Source organism: Hemibagrus wyckioides, linkage group LG14 (genome assembly GCF_019097595.1).
Source record: "Hemibagrus wyckioides isolate EC202008001 linkage group LG14, SWU_Hwy_1.0, whole genome shotgun sequence".
In the NCBI taxonomy this organism is placed as follows: domain Eukaryota; kingdom Metazoa; phylum Chordata; class Actinopteri; order Siluriformes; family Bagridae; genus Hemibagrus; species Hemibagrus wyckioides.
The window spans coordinates 18,555,351-18,578,333 of NC_080723.1; the positions used below are offsets into that span (position 1 = coordinate 18,555,351).

The 22,983-nt window shown below is 40.1% G+C and overlaps 1 protein-coding gene across 2 annotated transcripts in view; it reads left to right on the top strand.

The window, feature by feature from the left end:
• The first annotated feature begins 7,504 nt into the window (after positions 1-7,504).
• gfra3 (GDNF family receptor alpha 3) overlaps positions 7,505-22,983 on the top strand; it is a 57,684-nt gene continuing 42,205 nt past the window's right edge. Inside the window, exons 1-2 of one of the 2 annotated variants that reach the window (XM_058408864.1) lie at positions 7,505-8,119; positions 8,431-8,457. In XM_058408864.1, the coding sequence (XP_058264847.1) occupies positions 8,077-8,119; positions 8,431-8,457 (70 nt within the window). In that variant the 5' untranslated portion in view covers positions 7,505-8,076. The remainder of the gene's footprint in view (positions 8,120-8,430; positions 8,458-22,983) is intronic. The other variant, XM_058408865.1, reaches the window with a different exon arrangement.

Below are 22,983 nucleotides of genomic sequence, written 5' to 3' on the forward strand. Positions count from 1 at the left end.
GATGGTAGAAAAGCAGAATGGTAAAAAATGAATGAATGGATAGATGGATTAATAGTAAGCAAGCTGGTAGAGATGGCTGAATGGGTGAGGGGATAAATGAATATTAAGCATGCTGGTTTAGGTGGATGGATGGGTAGAGGAATTAATGAGTAATAATCAGGCTGATAACAGATGGATGGATGGTTGGATGACAAGCAGGCTGGATTGGTTGATGGATGGTTTCATGAATGAGTAGTAATCGGGCTGATTAGAGATGGATGGATGACTGGAGGAATGAGTTGTAACTGGGCTAATAAGAGATAGGTCTTGGTTGGTTGGATGGTTGCATGGATGGATGGATGGAGGAGTAGTAATCAGGCTGGTTTAGATGGATGGATGGTTGGATGATAAGAAGGCTGGATTATGTTGCTGGATGGATGGATGGATGGATGAATGAATGAGTACTAATTCATGATGATGGATGATGGATGGATGGATGGATGGATCAGTAGTAATCAGGCTGGTTTAGGTGGACAGATGGATGGATGATTGGACGATAAGAAGGCTAAATTAGGTTGATGGATGGATGGCTGGATGGATGGATGGATGAATGAATGAATGTGTGAGTAGTAATCAGGCTGGTTCATCAGGCTGGTTCATGGATATATGAATGGATGCATGGCTGGATGGATGGATGAGTGGTAAACAGGCTGGTTTTGATGGATATATGACTGGGTGGATGAGTGGTAATAAGGCTGGTTTTGATGGATATATGAATGGACAGATGAGTGGTAATAAGGCTGGTTTAGATGGACAGATGGATGGATGGCCAGTACAAAACATTAAACACATCAAATTAATATACCTGTCTAAGAAAACATACTGTAATCAACCCAAAGACCCCAGAGTAGACAGAAGATAAGAAAACGTCTAGTGTGATTAATACGGCCTTATTTTTCAGAAGACATTGGTGGCATTTTCTCTCGACAGGATCTGAGCTGCTATTAATGTGGCTGCGAGCATAACCATGTATTAGGTAAGAAATGACATACTGTATAAGACTCTTTTTTTGTCCAAGAAGCTGGCTTTCCACTGACAGGGTGTGCAATTCAGCTAGAGTTAGAAGGTATTTTCAAGGCTATTTTGGTATTCCACCTGCTGTTCCAAATAAGTTTTTGATGAAATTGAGGTCTGTTAAAGTGTTCCAGATTGCTTATGTACCCTACAGCCATCATCCTGGAACATGTGAGTGTTGTGTTCTGCTCAGACAAAAAGAAACCTCAGAGTCCGGACAACAAGCTCACCATCTGCTTTTAAGCTAAATTACATTCATCCAGATACACAACCTACTGACACAGGTGGATAATAAAACTCTGCTATTGGTAGATTGGACTATTTGATGTACACGTTGTGAGAAAAACAGCCTGCAATTTGCTTCATCTTTAACCTTTCTGTGTAGAGTTTTCTTTCTTTCAGGTAAAAGGCTCACCAGAAGCACATTTATGAAAAAAGTCTTTTTGGGGTCCTTACGCATTGTTTACGATAATCATCGCGGTAAAGGAAGAATATAAAGTCTGTTAGAGTTAAACTCATGTTATGAGAGGAAAATTATTTTTAATTTTGTCCAGATGGGAAATTATGATGATGGAGCTGAACTCAATGGCTGGTCTGAAGTACAGTAAAGAAACAGTTTGCCAAACAATGAATTATAATAAGATTATTTTTTAGTTTATCGAGAAAGTCGTAGATCAAATGATGTTTATTCAGTCCTATAGAATTAATACCAGTTTACCGTATAGCAAATTTTACACAGTTCTCCTACAATTACTCCTTAATTGTGGGTCCAAAATTGTAAAACATATCTTCAGCTAGTATTAAACTGCAAATTTGCCATTACAGCCTGCATTATTTCAGCAGAATCTATGTAGTGTCTTCCATTAGAAACCTATGCAGCATTGTATGAGTGAGCATAAAGGAAATGAAGGATGTATAAAGGGATAAGTGGAAGAGTTTGGGGAGGATTTGACTCTCTGGTGTCTGAAAATGTCCAGCCAGATGGAAGAAAGAAGCTCAGTAGCACTTCAGCTGATTAAGTGAATGACACCTAGTGCCTAGAATCAACCCCCCACCACACACACACAAGCACAGATGACCAGGCTCCTGCCTTCTGGTGTCAATCAGTTTAATGTATGCATGTTGTTGTGTTAACATAATGGCTCCTGTTGTAAGTGCTGTAGCTCTTTGTTAAGACTTTGAACCCTACACCTCCACATGGAGAAGATTTAAAGCCTTGCCATATCCGTTTTTACCCCGTCAGCTGAACTTTGAGCTTTAATATTGCAGCGCACATCCATCATCCATCCTTCCGGGCTCATCTCCAAAGTGGAATTTCCTAAAGTGGACCACTATGTAAACAAGTGGAAAAATAATATGCTGCCAGCCAACATTATAACCAGAATCTCCACCCTCACGCTCGACGCTTTAATAGCAGTGTGCACATGTGGTCCGGATAAAATGATAAGTTGGTTTTTTTTGTGTCTTGTTGTTTTGCAACTCACATGGTGTGCTGTTGATCACAGGGCCGCTTGTGTTACACGACGCAATCGAAGACCAGGAAATAATCTGCTGGATTTTGCACACTTCAGCGAAAAGTAGGGGCATCCCTACAGCTGACCAACTCACTTCTCACGTCACTTTTAACTGCATGGACACACACACACACACACATATCCTGGCATCACAGAGCAATATCCCTTTCTCATAACATTGGATCAAATTTAATAGAAATGTCTCCTTATTGCTCCTCTAAGTCAAAACTGTCCGATAGAGCAGATTAAAGGCAGGGGAAAATGTGTGTGAGAAAACTACAGGCTGCAATACAAATAATTTATATATAGATTCAAACTACTTTTTATACATATGTCTTTTTTTTTGCATCAAAAGGTTCTATATTTTATTAATAAATCATCTGCATACATATTAGACACTTTCTTTCCACCCCTACAACTCAGACTCTGACAGATTAATGCATTAGATGTCTGTCCTGGATCATTCTCATCGTCATGGACAATTTATGGTTCCTTGAGACCCCTTTGGCACTTGGAGTCACCCCAAGCTTCCTGTCCTTTATGGCACTCCTTTGTCTCTGATGACTCATAAACCTGTATACAAAAAATATATACATATTAAGAAAGTAGGAAATTCTATCTATCTATCTATCTATCTATCTATCTATCTATCTATCTATCTATCTATCTATCTATCTATCTATCTATCTATCTATCTATCTATCTGTCTGTCTGTCTGTCTGTCTGTCTGTCTGTCTGTCTATCTATCTATCTATCTATTTGTTTGTTTGAAGAAAATCAAAATTTCTAAAGTCCAGCAGTTACAAAGAAAGAATTAGACAGGGTTAACTTTCATGCGAATTTTATATTAAATCAAATAAAATTATGATAAGAAGTCAAATAAGATTTGAAATAGAATAGAATTAGGAGCATGGTTAGAATTTGTTCGTAATTTATATTAAATTCATATATGTGGTGCTGGACAGTGTTCAGTTCTGGACTGTGCTTGGATTTGGATAGTGTTCAGTGCTGGACTGTGTTCAGATTTGGAGAGTGTTCAATGCTGGACTGTGTTCAATGCTGGACTGTGTTCAACGTTGGTCTGTGGTCAGATTTGTACTTTGTTCAGTGCTGGACAGTCTCCAATGCTGGAAAGTGTTTGGGGCTGGACTGTGCTCAGATATGCATTGTATTCAGTGCTGGACAGTGTTCAGTGATGGTTTGTGTTCAGTGCTGGACAGTGTTCCGTGTTGGTCTGTGTTCAGTGCTGGGCAGTGTTCCGTGTAGGTCTGTGTTCAGTGCTGGGTTGTGTTCAGTGTTGGACAGTGTTCAGTGCTGGACAGTGTTCAGTGCTGGACAGTGTTCAGTGCTGGGTTGTGTTCAGTGTTGGTCTATGTTCAGTCCTGGACAGTGTTCAGTGCTGGGTTGTGTTCAGTGTTGGTCTGTGTTCAGTGCTGGGTTGTGTTCAGTGTTGGTCTGTGTTCAGTGCTGGACAGTGTTCAGTGTTGGTCTGTGTTCAGTGCTGGACAGTGTTCAGTGTTGGTCTGTGTTCAGTGCTGGACAGTGTTCAGTGATGGTCTGTGTTCAGTGCTGGACAGTGTTCAGTGATGATCTGTGTTCAGTGCTGGACAGTGTTCAGTGTTGGTCTGTGTTCAGTGCTGGACAGTGTTCAGTGTTGGTCTGTGTTCAGTGCTGGACAGTGTTCAGTGCTGGGTTGTGTTCAGTGCTGGACAGTGTTCAGTGTTGGTCTGTGTTCAGTGCTGGACAGTGTTCAGTGCTGGGTTGTGTTCAGTGCTGGACAGTGTTCAGTGATGGTCTGTGTTCAGTGTTGGTCTGTGTTCAGTGCTGGACAGTGTTCAGTGTTGGTCTGTGTTCAGTGCTGGACAGTGTTCAGTCCTGGACTGTGTTCAGTGCTGGACAGTGTTCAGTGTTGGTCTGTGTTCAGTGCTGGACAGGGTTTAATGCTGGACAGTGTTCAGTGCTGGACTGTGTTCTGATTTGGACAGTGTTCAGTGCTGGACTGTGCTCTGATTTGGACAGTGTTCAGTGCTGGACTGTGCTCTGATCTGGACAGTGTTCAGTGCTGGACTGTGCTCTGATTTGGACAGTGTTCAGTGCTGGACTGTGCTCTGATTTGGACAGTGTTCAGTGCTGGACTGTGCTCTGATCTGGACAGTGTTCAGTGCTGGACTGTGCTCTGATTTGGACCGTGTTCAGTGCTGGACTGTGCTCTGATTTGGACAGTGTTCAGTGCTGGACTGTGCTCTGATTTGGACAGTGTTCAGTGCTGGACTGTGCTCTGATTTGGACAGTGTTCAGTGCTGGACTGTGCTCTGATTTGGACAGTGTTCAGTGCTGGACTGTGCTCTGATTTGGACAGTGTTCAGTGCTGGACTGTGCTCTGATTTGGACAGTATTCAGTGCTGGACTGTGCTCTGATTTGGACAGTGTTCAGTGATGGACTGTGCTCTGATTTGGACAGTGTTCAGTGCTGGTCTGTGTTCAGTGCTGGACAGTGTTCAGTGCTGGGTTGTGTTCAGTGCTGGACAGTGTTCAGTGCTGGGTTGTGTTCAGTGCTGGACAGTGTTCAGTGATGGTCTGTGTTCAGTGCTGGACAGTGTTCAGTGTTGGTCTGTGTTCAGTGCTGGACAGTGTTCAGTGTTGGTCTGTGTTCAGTGCTGGGTTGTGTTCAGTGCTGGACAGTGTTCAGTCCTGGACTGTGTTCAGTGCTAGACAGTGTTCAGTGTTGGTCTGTGTTCAGTCTTGGTCTGTGTTCAGTCCTGGACTGTGTTCAGTGTTGGTCTGTGTTCAGTGCTGGGTTGTGTTCAGTGCTGGACAGTGTTCAGTCCTGGACTGTGTTCAGTGCTGGACAGTGTTCAGTGTTGGTCTGTGTTCAGTGCTGGACAGGGTTTAATGCTGGACAGTGTTCAGTGCTGGACTGTGTTCTGATTTGGACAGTGTTCAGTGCTGGACTGTGCTCTGATCTGGACAGTGTTCAGTGCTGGACTGTGCTCTGATTTGGACAGTGTTCAGTGCTGGACTGTGCTCTGATTTGGACAGTGTTCAGTGCTGGACTGTGCTCTGATTTGGACAGTGTTCAGTGACGCACTCAGTACTCAGTTTTCTTCCTACACCATACATTTCAGTAGGTGTGTTGGCTCTGTCTGTATTCTGATGCCTTTTTTCTATCTTCTGGTTGTGAGGTGCATCATGGGAAAAGTGTCCATTGCTCCACACTTCATTTGACTGTAAACGCAGTCCATCAGTCTGCCTCTTTCTGCTGTAGATTTCTCACAGTGAACACCTCAGACTGTTACGTACGCTGGAAACTCAGCAGCAGCTACAGAGAGATGTGTTCCGCTTCTGCTGCTAATTTTTCTTCAAGTTAATTAGAGAATTGCACGTTGGACAGTAGAAGAACTTAATAAATGAAAAGGACTCCAGCTGTGTTGTAGCACAGTATGATTTCCTTGCTCACACACACTCACACACACTCACACACACACACTCACACACACACTGCTCATTAACTGATGAGTTATATCAGAAATTCCTGCTACAACACACCGGATTTGACTCATCAGTTAATAAGCAGAAGAATCTGATCACATAAGCCACAAATTTGAACAAATAAAAATGATGTGGTTGGACTTCATACAAATTACTTCGAACAAATTTGTACATTTTTGAATGCAGGTTAGAAAAATGTTTTAAAGCAAAAGAACCTTGGTTTCTTGAAAAACCTTTTAAAGAAGAAACACTATTGTCTGTGCTATAAAAAAGCTGAAAAATCATTCAATAAACATATGTTTAACAGATTTGATGTAGTTTTGGTTTGGGAAATAATTTCTGGTTTGTTTGTTTGTTTGTTTGTTTGTTTGTTTTCCTAGCTTCAGCAGCAAAAAGCAATCAAATCTATTATCTTACAAAATATTATTTACAAAACCAAAAGCACTTCTTTTGCTGCAGTGGTTCCCTGTCCTGGAGTTCCCCTGTCCCTCAGGTTGGATTGTTTTCCCAGTCCTAACACACCCACATTAACTCCGAAATGGCTTTTTAATTAGATGATAAGTTGTATCAGCTGTTTGAGAGCCAGGGAAATATGTAGGACAAGGTACAACACGTACAACCAGGGTTCGACTCTTTGAGAAAGGACAAGACTTCTACACATTCTTATAGCTCCTTAAAAAACCCCAACCTATTAATGACTTACATGTACATCTATTCTCTGGAAGGTTCAGTGCTGAAAGTGTGTGTCTCTATCAAGAGCTAAGGACAGAGGACCAAACTGTCAGACCAAATGAACAAACAAAAATCGAAGAACCCTTGAAGGCTCTTTTTGTTAGAATGTGGGAAAGTGACTCCAGCTGTGTTGTAGGTTGGTGTGGTAATTTCCCTGCACAATCTCTCTCTCTCTCTCTCTCTCTCTCTCTCCCCCTCACACACAGGGTGCTCAGCTGATGACTTGAATTAACTAGCACAAAATGGTCTTTAGAGCAATGCAATAGATCAGTGCTGCAATTTTACAACCGTTTTTTATCAGTTCTTTATGTTTATATGATGTGGAACCTTCGTTGATGATGGGAATTGATTCATTTATTATTATGGCTCTCTGTTTGCAACAACAGTAAATTCTGAAAACATCCATACGCACACCAGACGCATGATAAATAAAGCACTAATAATGCTTCTTGTACATCATCGCTCTCCCTTGTCCAGCGCACATACTTTTGAGAGTGAGCATCACCAGACTCCTTTAGTCTCCTGTTTGTCCGGTGTTTGGTCGGCTCTGGTCAGGTCTGGTGGTCTCCCCTGCTGTGTTTGGAATCACGCCCGTGGGGCGTGGCCAGGCGCGTGGACATTTTCCCGAGCCAATCAGGAGGCAGCCGCCGCGCGTCAAATTCCCCCTCACGAGTTTGAGCGCTCGGTTATAGCGGACTGCTGGCGCGAGCGCGACCGGAAACGCTGCTGGACTTAACCGAGACTTAACGGAGACCCTTTACTCCGTCCAGCTGTGACGAGGCGCTCTGTGTATTTTACATCTCCTTGTGAATGTGGATCATAATCTCCACAGCACTCCTGAATCGCCCCTGAGATATTTAACGGGTTGGAATCGGGTATTTCTTTTTGTGTGTGTTTGTGCGTGCGTAACGCACGCGTTTAACGTTTTTGAACTTTAACGTTTTTTTTTTCTTCTTCTTCTTCAAGTATAAGCACCGTTACAGAGACATTAACACTCTAACCGATTTGTAATGCGTTATTGAACGGCACAGACAGCACCGGCACCGGATGAGGTTCGGGAAGTTTGATCGCATTTTGTGCGCGTGTCTGTGCGTGTAAAATTGCGTCCGCGTGGATGGACTTGCTATATGTAGTGGGCGGCTGTGTGTCGGTCTGAAGGAAAGCACGCGCGCATTTGATTAAAAAAAAGTCTCCAACCTGTCAAGGTCCGTGTGTGTCTCCACACGTGTCGCGAACTCCGGATATACCAACAACAACAACAACAACCGTGTCTCCATCCGCGAAGGAAATGTTCCGACTGGGAATCCTCCTGAACCTGCTCTTCATTAGAGGTAAGCACTCGGGTGCGCGTGCTTACGGTGCGTTTGTCTTCTTGTGCCAGTAAATCAGCGCGCGAGCCTGCGTTCATCATCATCATTACAGAGTTTAATGTAGATGGTGCATAATTACGCAAAAGCATCAGCTAATGGATTTATATATATATATATATATATATATATATATATATATATATATATATAGGATATATATATATATATCCTACCCAAGTGGCTACAGTTCAGCATGCTTGAACAGAGTTGTAACGAATCCAGAGAGCAGGACCATAATCACACAAAAAGTCTGTTACTTTTCATTCTTGCAGATATTGGAGGTCTCGCACATCTAGACGGTCAGTGCATCTCATCTCTTAATCCCAATCTGAATCATTTACTTTACTTTTACTCCCGATTTGCATATTTTATTTTACTTTTAATCCCGAGCTGCATCATTGCCTTTGCATTGCTTGCCACATCCGCTATCCAAACCGTGAGCAAATCCCGCAGCCTTGAATGAACCCACATTAGTGTCATGGTATATAGGCCATAACGCCATACTAACTGAAAAGTAAGCACACCTGCTAATTCAACAATGAAGTATACTTATTTTCTCGTTTTGGGATCTATATCAGAAATGTCAATAAGTAAAGTTCTTGGGAGTTCTCACGAGCACAAAGAAACACGGGATCACACTGAGACTTCTACAAATGTGGATGTTTTTGCACGCATTAGATTAGTTCATCAGTTCAACAGAGCTTATTTGAATCTTCATGCCATCTCTACGCTGTGAGAAAGAAGATACTGTATAAATACATTTTGTTGTCCGTGGCTTGTATTATCTTCAGAGGCACACCACAGATCCTTGAGGTCTAATTATGTACCTTAATTATGTTGTATAAAAGTAGCCGGTGTTATTTTTCCCTTCTCCACAAGCCTTGTATTTTACGCGTCATTTATTGCTCCTGTCGCTAGACGCAGTTGTTATATAGGCTTTTAATAAAAAGGCTGTATATAAAAATATACCCATATTTATAGAATGTGATCAGATATGTGATGTAAGAAGCCTGAGATTGTTGTTACTGCTGTGTCTAGGCTGGTTATTTGCCTGATTTAATCCCGAGCAGGATGCAGACAGACGCGATTTATTGAGAGATGATCCACGTCTTAAAATATGATTCCCCCGACATATTACAGATATGATAGGAGACCTCTGTCACTGACAATATATCGCTAGTCTGTGAAGATCTCTCTCTCTCTCTCTCTCTCTCTCTCTCTCTCTCTCACACGCGCACAGTCTTACTATCTTCGTGAGGACCTTCCACTCATATAATCACTAATGCAGCTTACACCTAACAACAGTTTGAACCTCATTTAACCTTAGTAACAACCCCTCTCTCCCCCTCTCCCTCTCTCTCTAATAAAATCTATATTTTACTCAAAAAGGCAATTATTCACATGGGGACTAGCCAAATGTCCCTACAAGGTCAGACGTGTCATATATTCTTATCCATGTGCATATAGACATATGAGCCGTACCAGGATACAGTATAAACACACACCACACCACACACACACACACTGTATATTTTGTTTAGTCTAAAGCAGGTCGGTTTGGACCTTTTGCAATGCATTGTGGGTTTTCACGAACACTTTGGTTATTCTCTGCTAGGCACTCTTAGAATAAAGGTCCTTCGGGTGGGACTCTGGACTATATACATTTTGTAGCTTTAGTATGTATCTTCTGACGATTGTATGGTGCTTGTAGTTTATTATAAGGTCATTACGGTCATTATAAGGACGTTATAAGGTCTAATTATATATCTTTTAAGTACCACCCACAGTGATAACGAAAGATACTGCTTAGCACCCTTTTTTTTGAGAGTGTGCTTTCTGCCATGAATACAAAATAAAACCACTTAAGATCGGATATGCATGAAGAACTTTGTAAGGATCCGGAACAGTTTGTTGCTTGAGTAGGTTTGGCACAGTAGACGATCCTGCTTACCTGTGTGTGTGTGTGTGTGTGTGCGCGCGTGCATGAATCCATCATCCGGAGTGGTGTTTTTCGCGTCGCACCCCGCTGCAGCTGAGACACGCTGTAATGCGCGCGCTGAGCGACAGCGTTTATTTACGAGGCGCTTTAAATAATTGCACATTTGAGGCGCGCGCATTTTGCCCACTCCACCGTGGGATCGGGGAGGGCCGCGCGCCAGTCACGTGACACGAATCGAACTGCAAAAAAAATCCTCCTTCTCTCTTTTTCTCTCTCTGTCGGAACAAGGGCTATTATTGATGTGCAAAACGAGTGTCTTTTTAGTGATTCGAATCATTCAGTAAGATGAATCGAATCTTTGAATCACTAATTCGTTGAGAATTGTGGTGCAATGCTACATGATGATAATAATAATAATAATAATAATAATAATAATAATAATACTTGTTGCTATTCTTCTTCTTCTTCTTCTTCTTATTATTATTATTATTTATAACTGTTATAATAAGCTCCGCTCCTATGGCAAGTATTTCCACTAGATGTTGGGGCGTGGCTGTGGGGATTAGTGATCATTCAGCTACAAGAGCGTTAGTGAGATCAGACTGATGTAAGAGTGAGGAAGTCTGGGGTTCAGTCATCCCAAAGGTGTTCAGTGGGGTTGAGTCAGAGTCAGGGCTCTGTGCAGGACACTCCTGTTCTTCCACTCGAACCTTCACACACCATGTCTTCCTGGAGCTCGCTTTGTGCACAGGGGCATTGTCATGCTGAATCAGTGTTTGAGTCTCTTAGTTCCAGTAAAATTACAATTAAGACATTGTAGACGGTTGTGTGATTCAGACTTCAGGAAAGAATCGCATATTAGCATGATGGTCAGGGATTCACAATCCTTTGCGCATTTTGTGTGGCTAGACGCCGGTTGATAGATTTGTTTCTATTCAAACACAGCAATAATAAGGTCCTGATTAAAATAAAATATGGATAATATTTTTTTTATTAAGTTCCTTGGCTGTAATTGCATGCAAATGAGTTTTATAAGTGGTTATAATTTAGGCTTAGGTTTTCAACTTGTGTCTATTTACAAGCCGACTATTGAATTTTATTGTGAAGATTTATTATCCATCGCCATCGCCATCTCAAAAGTAAAGCGGCACTGCTTCTTTCAGACACATTTGACACACTGACGGTTTTTAGTGTCACATAAAAGAAACTTTGATTTTTCTAGCTGTAATGCTGACTGAGCAGGACACTACTGACAAGTTCAAATAAAATAGACTGGTTGTGGAGATGTGCAAGGTTTGGTATAAAAGTTTCCAAGATTGTAAATGTTTAATAATTTATAAAAGTCTTGTATAATAATTAAGATTAATTATTAAAAATATAAAAATATTATAATATTAAAAATGATTAAAAATAGTAAAAATAATTAATCTTAATATTAAATATTTAAAAAATATTTAATAATTTATACAAATCTTTGTCACCTTGCAGTTCATTGTGTTTAAGTGTGCTTTTCTGTTACTTATAACAGGACTGAAATTTGAACCTTGATGGACAGATAAGCCAAATGACTGAGTTTATGAGCTTTATGAGGCTTTCAGGCGAAACTACAAGCAGCATGTTTGCCAAAGTAAATTAAACATATATATTTTTTTTTTTATAACTCGAGAGTCAGTATAGTCAGTACTGGACTGATACACGCCAAAGATGTATCTGAAATGATTTGGCTGTTTATGTAATAAAGAATAAACAGGGTCTATATACCAGGTTTATAGAAGTTTAAAGAGTTACATTTGTTCAGCATCATCCAGGTTGCAAAATTGAACTTTTCAGGTGTAGAGGCTGGCTGTTGATTAGCATATAAACGGAAATACTGCAAATGTTATACAAGGAGAGTGCTATTGCTTCGTTCTGGCTGCGCAAAGGTCAGAAAGTCAAACAGACGCCTTTTATTGCAGGTGTGTGTGTGTGTGTGTGTGTGTGAGAGAGAGAGAGAGAGAGAGAGAGAGATGAGTTCTGAGGATCAACCTGAGGTTTTTTATTTAAAAAACTGAAAGGAACCCAAGTTAAGATTAGACTCAGTAGCATAGCAAAATATGTGTGTGTGTGTGTGTTTTGAAGAACTAAAAAGGACCAAAAGTCCCCAAAATAATAGTATAGTGTCAAATGTCCTCACAATCACCTGATTCTCACAAAATATATTTGTTCATTTATTTATTTATATGAAAAACTAAAGAAAACAGGTTTATATTTCTGTTTTTTGAGGCTAAAGTTAAAGCTAGGTGTAGGTATAGCGTTAATTAGGCATTATGTCAGAGCAAGGTCCTCACAACGATATAAAAATGTGTGTGTGTGTGTGTACCAGGTGTGTATGTAAGTGTGAGTGTGTGTTTTAGAGATAGAGGGGGTAGGAGGCCTATCTGAGTTCTGACTCTAGGTGACAGATGTTAGCAGGTGTGGAGAATCAATCCTACAAAAGACTAAACAAACAGTTTCTCGTGTGTAGCGGCTGTTCAGGATTCAGTGACTCCGGCGATGTTTTTATTCTGTGTCACAACAATAATAAAGAGATCTCTTTCCATTCATGGCAATAAGATACAATTTCAGTCTGACTTTTGCTTCTATAGTCTAGTAACAATGCTTCAAGGCTAATGGAAGTCAATAGCCATGAGTTTAGCACTGTATGTTTAACCTTTTTTACCAGTACACTGTGTTCCATCTGATAGTCTGATCAGATGAGTGTGATATAAGGTGAGTCAGGACTCTGTTGGATTTCTGTGTGTTTTAGACGTGTGTTTTTTTTCCTCTGCTGGATAACCTTACACAGGATTTTAGTGGTTGAAGATAAACACCTTCAGATTTTAGATGCTTATGAATAAACACTTGGGGGCATCTCAGAGAGCAGAAATGTGTTTGATATCAGCATTGACTTTAAAGATAGAAACATTTGTGTGGAAAAAAACTAACCGTTTTTGTTTTTCTGGAAATTTTTCTATGAATATATTACCTCTAGTAGGCTAGGGAAAAACAGAAACACTGCAAATGAGTGTCTACATTCACATGAGCTTCATATTAAGCACCAGTGTGGAGTGTGACATGACAAAGACATTCAATACTGAACATGGACACGACAAAACACACACAAATTCTATTTTTTGATCTCTAAATAGTCATAAACACTCCTCCCACACAGTTTAGGCCACGCCTCCTGTCTGATTGATACCACACTATGTGCCGAAATGACAAATCTCTTTGAATTCTATAAAGACTCATTTACTCTATTGAAATTCTGAACTTTACTGTTACTACATGACTGAATTTCTTCATCCATCCATCCATCCATCCATCCATCCATCCATTGTCTATACCCACTTTATTCCTAATTAGGGTCTGCCGGAGCCTATCCCAGAACATATTGGGTGAAAGGCGGGATACACCCTGGACAGGTCACCAGTCCATCACAGGGCCACACATATAGACAGACAACCACACACACACGCCTATGGACAATTTAGAATTACCAATTAACCTAATGTACATGTTTTTGGACTATGGGAGAAAACCGGAGTCAAATTTCTTCAACAAGCCAAAAAATACACAAAATATACACCACACTATCTTACTTTCATGAAAATCTCAGTTCCTCACAGCAAGCCTGTATTTCTCACTAAGACCTTCTACCTCTAGATGATTAAACTCCTATTTAATTCCTAGATGCAGATTATTTTAGAAAACACTCCAATTTTCCAATATTCTCTCTCAAAATTTGAACGTTTTACAGATTTTCAATGTAGACGCGAAAAAATCTTCATGAAACAAAACATTCACAACAAAATACACAGGAAAACTCTTAACAGTTTCTTCAACAAGGCCAAAACATACACCACATAATCTCTCTTTCCTGAGTTATTGCGTAGTATATATTGTATATACAGTGCTACGTTTTTTTGGGTACATTATTTGCGTACAAAAAACCCCATAAATGTAATATATTATTTCCTAACACTTCTATTTATTCTTAAATTTCTTGCACATTCTAAAGAGTTTTCATTTCACCCTGAGTTGTGTACTCTATATAACTGTGTATGTGACAAAAAAAAAAACCCTTAAATCTCACGATTCAGCTTGTCGCGACTCGGCTGTTCGTGATGTCCTTCAGAGACAACAGTGTGTCTTACAGTGTTTACAAACCACTTAACAAGCCTGTCTGACACACCGAACAAACCGGCTTGAGTCAGGAGTGTGTGATGATTTAGACACGCAGCTTGTGTAATGCTACACTGCAGGCGATGAACATACACATACTTCCTGGGTGATTGACTACATTTAGGGTTAAAGTAGCGGTGTTTAATACAACACGCTAGATGCTGTATCGGTGCTATATCTCAAACCCACAAGGAAGGACAGATGTGCTGGGTGTGTCCGTACACCGCCGCTGATTTTTATGTCGCTCGCTGTCTTTTTCCACTACCTCATGTGCCAAGTATAAACCCGGCGTAATTGGCCGCTTGTGTAAAGCCAGAGCTGTAGCGCCGTCTCAGATGGATACGTGCCCAAGGACAGACTGGACATGCCGTATCCAGAGACAGGTAATGACACCTCCGTTTTTAATATAGACGGCCAAGTCAGTGTAACTGAATTAGCTCATGATGGAAAAGCAAAGCAGCTGTTAATCCACTGGGGATGAGATTTCAGTAATGAGACGCAGTAATAATGTCACTCGATTCTCCTCAGTAAAGTTAAGCAGCAAACAATTTTCTTAGATACAGATTGTTAACAGTTTTATGATGTTTTCGTCCCCCCCCCACAAAACTCTAATCTTTTGCAGAGTGAGAAAAATAAAGAAAAATAAAAGTCCATTAAACGAAATATTCACATCAGAATACACAATAAACAAACACCGATCATTCAGAAGCACAGATATTATATATTTTTTTCTTTTTTTTGAGAAAGTCATCCATCAACAAATTGCAAAGACGTACAATAAATTATTCGCTGATGTTTTTGTATTGACTGTTATTGCTTATAGCGAACCAAAAACGAGCTGCTCACAATATATCCACCTTATTCATAAGAACCGCAGAATAACCGGACAAATCCTCAGAACAGCAGATTGTTTCAATCAATAGTGAATGAAAAAACTCAACCAAAGTGGATCCTGTCTCTCATTTTCTTCTGATATTTCTCTTCACCTCATTTATTCTTCAGCCTAACAGTGATGGGGGAAAAAAAAAATCCACTTTATCCACTTTCATGTGAAATTCATGGGCTAGTGATAAGGCCAGCAGATGTTATGCTGAATTTTATTTTTTATTATTTGGATTTGTGGTATTCTTTGATTTTCCCACTTTGTCACTTTATTAAAGGCAGAATGTTCTTCCTTGTAAGGCGCTAACATTTTCCTGCGCTGACAGGCTAGCAAAGGGGAGTGATCCTAGCGATCCGACTGTAAGCTATGTTAAAATGTTTAGAGCACAGCGCTGTTGAATACTCGGTTCTGATTGGTCTGTAAACGTGTTGATTCATTTCATTTTATGGTTTATGTTAATGCGTTTTTTATGCGTTATCGTTTCCATAGCAACAGCTCATTCACAAGGACCTGGAAGAGGAACTCTGAATAAATGCAACAAGAAATTAAAGTCGTAAGTGAGAAATAAGTAGAAGAATAAGAAAGCAAATCCGTTTTGTATAAAAAGATACGCAAATTAGGAAAATAACTAACTTCAGTTACTCTGATTCATGTCATCATGCCATCCTGTGCTCCATGAAAGGGTTTATATCCTACACACACACACACACACACGCACTCATACACTATGGACAATTTAGACCTCAGCGAGGACGAGGAAAGTAGAGAGTCAGGAGGAAACCCCTTAAAGCACAGAGAGAATGTGCACACACACACACACACACAGGGCAGAGGTGGAAATCAAAAAGGTGTGAGGCAAAAGTGCTATCCACTAAGCCACCATGTGCCCCCTGTTACGTTCTGTGGAATTTAATTATTATTAAGTGGAAAGTGTTTAAGTGTGATCACAAGTCAGACTGAAAATCACAGCTAGACTCAGACAATCTCCTGAGACGAGAGCTAGTGCAGTTCCTGGGATATCTATCATCAGGAGGCTCATGTGCGAACAGAAGCTGAACCTTTCCAGGCGACATGTTTAAGAGGAAAAAGTCATGTAAGAATAATAAGAAGATATAATGTCCTATGTGGATGAAAGATTCTCCTACAATGAAATTCTTACAATGAGAATCCTCCCAGTAGCTAATAAAATAAACTCTGAGGACAAAAGGAATGAAAAAATTACAAATTTACAAAATTACTATGAGTACAAATACAGTGTGCCTTGTGCAGTACAGTGTGCAACGTAAACATGAGTGACATGCATGTGCAAAGTCCTGCAGAGGTGTGTGTGTGTGTGTGTAGGAAGGATGGGGTAATTGGGGTGATTTGAAATGAAGGAGATGCTGGAGGACAAAATTCTTCATCAGATTTATGAACCGGTGCAGAAATGGTCAATTTATCAGCCAATCAGCAGCAGAATGGGGTAATATGGTCTAAATTAGAAACAAGATGTTTGGTGATAAACCAACTGAAGTTAAGTGTCTCATGAGACATTGTGTCATGTGTCATGGGACTTTTGTGCCAAATATATTAAAGACAGTTATTATTATTATTACTATTATTATTATTATTATTATTATTAAGTATTTTTTTTTAAAATAATTTAATAGTAAATATATTTTGATATTTTTCATTTAATATTTTATTTTTTATTTAAACATTAATTTATATATTATTATTTATTATTATTTAACAAATGTTCTTTCAAATACTTATAGAGAGTTAAACTAATTATATGCAATAAATTAAATAAATAAAAAAATAAAAAAATATAAAAATAAATAAATCATACCACATATCTCAGTTCCTCACAGCAAGCCTGTATTTCTCACTAAGACTTTCTACCTCTAGAGGATCGAACTCCTATTTAATTCCTAGATACTGATTATTGTAGAAAGCACTTCAATTTTCCAATATTCTTCCTTAAAATTTTGAACATTTTACAGATTTTTTTTAGTGCAGATGCAAGAAATGTGCTTCAGAATCATCAACACTCTCCATGAAACTTCTGTGGATTATTTCTTTCCCCTCGTTGTTTTTTGTTTTTTATATTGTTATTGTTAAAAATAAAGCAAAGAAAAACACAAACTTTAGTGGTAGCTATTCATCTTTTCACCAACGGTATAAATGTATGAAGGCTCAGAACAGAAAAATATATAAACAACCAATTTATTTATTCATTCATTCATTCATTCATTCATTCATTCATTCATTCATTTATATATATATATATATATATATATATATATATATATATATATATATATATATATATATATATATATATATATTGATAGTAGATAGAAGATCCCACGTCTCATTTTTGTTCGGACTGTTATTCTGTTTCCTTTCACCTCATTTATTTATTCATGGAAATGATGGAAAAGATGGTTATCTTTCCTCATGTGAAATGCATGCCTTACTGAAAAGGCTACCAGATGTTATGCCGAATTTTATTCACGACTATGTAAGTGTGAACGCAAGTCAGAGTTAGGGGGAAAAAAAGTTTTGACATGCAGTGAATTAATGACACACTTGCTTTTGAATATGAAAAATGTATCACAGGAAGGTTGGTCATGAAATCTGTGCTTAGGGGTAGAGTCTGTGTGAAGACTGTTGCTGAAAAATGCTAAAAAATAATAGAATTCGGAAGCAAATGACTTCGGGTTATTCATAAACAATACCTGTGTTTAAGCAATTTTGAAGAATTGTAAAAGAATAGACCTGGGGCAAGTAAACACACACATACACACACACACACACACAGTGAGAGAGAGGGTGAGGAAGACGGGCCGGGCCGCAGGGGCTCGAGGGATTAACGAAGTTGATTGTTTTGCCAGTCACCTGATCTTGACATACGGTGAAGGACAGGGAAGTTTCGAGGCCCTTCAGGGTCGCTTGTGTGTTTTGTTGATAACAAGGATTTGGAACGCAGTCGTGAAAATGGCAGATGGTGTTGGGCCTGAGCCTCGGCTCCAAGACTCAAGCCAAGAGACAGAATCCGTGAGTGACAGAAAAAGTGTGTGTGTGTGTTGGCGTTAGAGAGAGAGAGAGAGAGAGAGAGAAAGAGAGAGAGAGAGGGAGTATGCTAGAATGTGTGTGTGCGTGTGTGTGTGAGAGAGAGAGAGAGAGAGAGAGAAAGAGAGAGAGAGTATGTTAGAATGTGAGTGTGTATGTGATAGAGAGAGAGAGAGAGAGAGAGAGAGAGGGAGAGAGAGAGAGAGTATGCTAGAATGTGTGTGTGTGTGTGTGTGTGTGTGTGTGAGAGAGAGAGAGAGAGAGATACAGAGAGAGAGAGAGACAGAAAGTGTGTATGCTAAAATGTGAGTGTTTGCATGTGTGTGTGTGTGAGTGTGTGTGTGTGTGTGTGAGAGATTGACAGTGTGAAACGGAAAGGGCTATGTAAAGGCTTTGGAGGGAAAATGTGTATGTGAAAGAAACTGTGCAAGTGAGTGTGTGTGTGTGTGTGTGTGTGTGTGTATGTATGTATATATATACCCCCAACCTCCCACCTCACCCATTTCTGATTTCAGCATAATGTTGCAGCTCATTATCATTAAACGGATGGTGTTGGCTAAGCGTTCTAAATTAGCGTCCCCGTTAATGTGCTGCGGCGAGAACTTCCTCCCTCAATCTAGGCTCCGTTTTCCTCCGAGCTGCCAATCACTCTCAGCCTCCTCCGCCTGCCCGCTTTAATACAGCCGCTACGCTCTGATGTGACGTGTCACCGATAGTGAGCAGGACGGCGCTCTGACCCACATTTCACTAAAACCTCTGACTGTCTGATTTAAAGAACAGCAGCCCTCAGGCACTCTGTTACTTCTTTAGAGCTCGGAGAGAACTTATCCTTCATGTTCTGTGCAGAGACCCAGATCAATCTTCAGCAGCTCAATGGACATGTTTCATAAGCGGCTCAGGGGAAATGAGGATTTATAATAATAATAATCATCAGCAGCATTATCAATGATTTCTTTAAGAGCAGTGATCACTGGATGGTTTAATGGGGTGTTTCTTGGCACAAAGCACTTGAGTCCATAACATCAGGAAACTGCAGCTGTGCTCCATCAGCCATCGTTGTAGTAGCAATCAGACTGAGGCTCCAGATCTTATACCTTCTCATGCTACGTAATCCATACGTTCGTCCATCCATCCATCCATCCATCCTTTCCTCCTTTCAATCATCCATCCATCCATCCATCCATCCATCCATCCATCCATCTATCCTTTCCTCCTTTCAATCATCCATCCATCCATCCATCCTTTCCCCCTTTCAATCATCCATCCATCCATCCATCCATCCTTTCCTCCTTTCAATCATCCATCCATCCATTCTCGTGCTATATAATCCATCCATTCATCCATCCATCCATCCTTTCCTCCTTTCAATCATCCATCCATCCATCCATCCATCCATCCTTTCCTCCTTTCAATCATCCATCCATCCATCCATCCTTTCCCCCTTTCAATCATCCATCCATCCATCCATCCATCCATTCCTCTTTTCATTCATCCATCCATCCATCCTTTCCTCCTTTCAATCATCCATCCATCCATTCTCGTGCTATATAATCCATCCATTCATCCATCCATCCATCCATTCCTCTTTTCATTCATCCATCCATCCATCCATCCATCCTTTCCTCCTTTCAATCATCCATCCATCCATCCATCCATTCTCGTGCTATATAATCCATCCATTCATCCATCCATCCCTCTTTTCATTCATCCATCCCTCCATCCTTTCCTCCTTTCAATCATCCATCCATCCATCCATTCTCGTGCTATGTAATCCATCCATTCATCCATCCATCCATCCATTCCTCTTTTCATTCATCCATCCATCCATCCATCCATCCATCCATCCATCCTTTCCTCCTTTCAATCATCCATCCATCCATCCATTCTCGTGCTATGTAATCCATCCATTCACCCATCCATCCATCCATTCTCGTGCTATGTAATCCATCCATCCATCCTTTCAGTCATCCATCCATCCATCCATCCATCCTTTCCTCCTTTCAATCATCCATCCATCCATCCATCCTTTCCTCCTTTCAATCATCCATCCATCCTTTCCTCCTTTCAATCATCCATCCATCCATCCCTCCTCTCAGTCATCCATGTATCCCTCCATCCATTCTTGTGCTACACAATCCATCCATCCATTCCTCTTTTCAGTCATCCATCCATCCATCCATTCCTCTTTTCAGTCATCCATCCATCCATCCATACATGCATCCATCCATCCTTTCCTCTTTTCAGTCATCCTTCCGTCCTTCCATCCATCCATCCATCCATCCATCCTTTCCTCTTTTTAGCCATTCATCCATCCGTCCTTCCATCCATCCATCCAGCCATCCATTTTCAGTACCACTTATCCTACACAGGGTACCGGAGTCTATCCCAGGGGAAACCTATTTCCAAGAATTTTGAATTTCAACATTGAACAAAAAAAGTCCTAGCAAGCTAAAGCGTTCTTTTGTTTGTGACTTTGGGGAAACTCTTAAAAGTTAGAGCACTTCAAATGTACCAAGACCACTTCGAGGAGCACTTTTTCTAAGAATTTGGAGAAAAAAGTTTAGGCAGCCTGAAGGGATCTTTTCTGTAGAACCCTACAAGTGTTTTACTATTAGAAATAGTATCATATTTTTTGCTTTGCCACTCTTGGGGAAACCTTCATGCTTTTATGAGAACCTTACAACACATGTTCTCCAAATAGAAACCCTTTAATGAAGCTAAGAAGCTTTAGGAATACTTGAGGGATATTTTTCAAAGACTGTAGGATTAATTAAACATGTTCGGACTGCAGATTGTTACAAACGTCTTTACAGACCCAAGAAGAAAAATACATAAAACTAGAAAGGAAATTAGGCAAGAAATTAAAAGAAAAAAATAAATAAAAGCAGAGAGGTAAATAAACTTACACAGGGATGCACACATGCCGAGAAATGGAGCCACAAATACATCGTAATTAGACATCAGCTTGTATTCCTCCACGCTTTTCTTTCCCCTTTACTGAACGGCTAAACGGGTGGGAGTGAGGATTGTGTAGGTATTGTGTTTTAATGTTTTATGCTCATTAACGGATTTTATCAGCCTTGTAATTCACACGCACTTCACAGCAGAAAAGGAGGGTTGAGTCAGTCATTTTCTGTAAATTGGGTTTTAATTAGTTTGAAATAAGAAAGCTAGAAAGGAAAACATGGGGGAAAATAGATTAGTGCTGAAATGAATAGTACGTTTCTACGTGTATTATTGGGGTCTCATGTCCGGGTTAACACGGATGGAGCCATTTTGAAAACTCTCTCTCAAGTGGATTCAAAAATTGTGTTGTTTTCGTGTTATTCTTTTGGTTTGTTTGCACCAATAAAGGTGCAGAATAAAGGTAACCGCGTTCGTTCCAAAGGTTTTTAAACAGCATCAATATGATTCTTTTCTTCTGACTCCATATGAAGTGAGTCAAATCTCATTGAATCGAGTCACTACAATCGAGTGAATTCCTCCGCTTTTAGGAAGCTGAGAGCCGTAATTTTCCAGTGAACCCTCAAAGAATCCTTAAAGAAATCTATTTTTTTTTGTCTTACAGCTAGAGGAAAAAAGTACTAACAAACTACAAGTTGGTCCAAAAAGCTTTTTATCACCCAGGGGAAACCATAAAAAGGTACAAGAGTAATATCCCAAGCAGGATTTTTTTTAAGGAAGCGAAGACATTTTCATTTACTGTACGGTCTTTATCCAGAGCGACTTAAATGTATCTCATTTATACAACTGAGCAGTTGAGGCATTGTTCAGGGGCCAGCAGGGGCAGTTTGTTGGTCCTGGGATTTAAACTCATGAGCTTCTGATCAGTAGTCACCTTGTAGCCACTGAGCTAGCCCTTCCTTGGTTATCCTTTAGCCTTAATCCACTGAATCCACATTTCTAAAACCGTAGGTTTCTTTTTGCGTGACTTTAATTCACTGACTATTCGTTTAGCCTCACTACTTTGTGTTTGTCTGGCACCACCATGTTTTTCCCTTTAAATTAAGATGCTTATTCAGATTTTAGATTTAGTCTGGAACCGGTTACTTGTGTGAATTTAGAGCTAATGGCTTTGTTTTGGAGACCGAAATGTTATTTGTCATCATTTCCCTGTCTGAAATTTTGCAGCCAGAGATATATTTTTTCTCTCTCCAGATTCTAGTCTCCTTAGTTTTTGACGTTCACATTTAAGAAATTGAGGCTGGACAAAATGAAGATAAAGGTGGTGTTTTTCTCGTTTACTTGTTTTCTTGTTTACCTCTCTCACTTTTCTCATTTACTTTGTTTTCTTCCCCTTTGTTCTTTTCGTCTGTGAGAGAGTTTGGTCAGCGAAGGCTGTGGCTTAGATTTTATGATTGATAAAGTCCTCATTAACATTCTTTTCTCGTCAGGCTGGCGGTATTGATCAGTTAACACTGTTGGATCTGTGCGCGCACACACACACACACACACACACACGCCGGTCTGCACTCAAACCCTCCCATTACTTTTCTATATTGCTGTGCAATTTTTCGTAATGGCGGTTGCTGTTTCCGTCTCAGAGCCACCCCTACCCCCCTCACTCTCTTTGTGTGTGTGTGTGTGTGTATGTGTGTATGGCAACTAAATGCAAGTTCTTCAAGGTGTCTGTGTGTGTAAGTGTGTCGCGCCACTCTTGTGTACCCAATGTATTTTCAGTACACACACACACACAAACACAGTCACGCACACACATATACACACATACCATAATACCTAGAC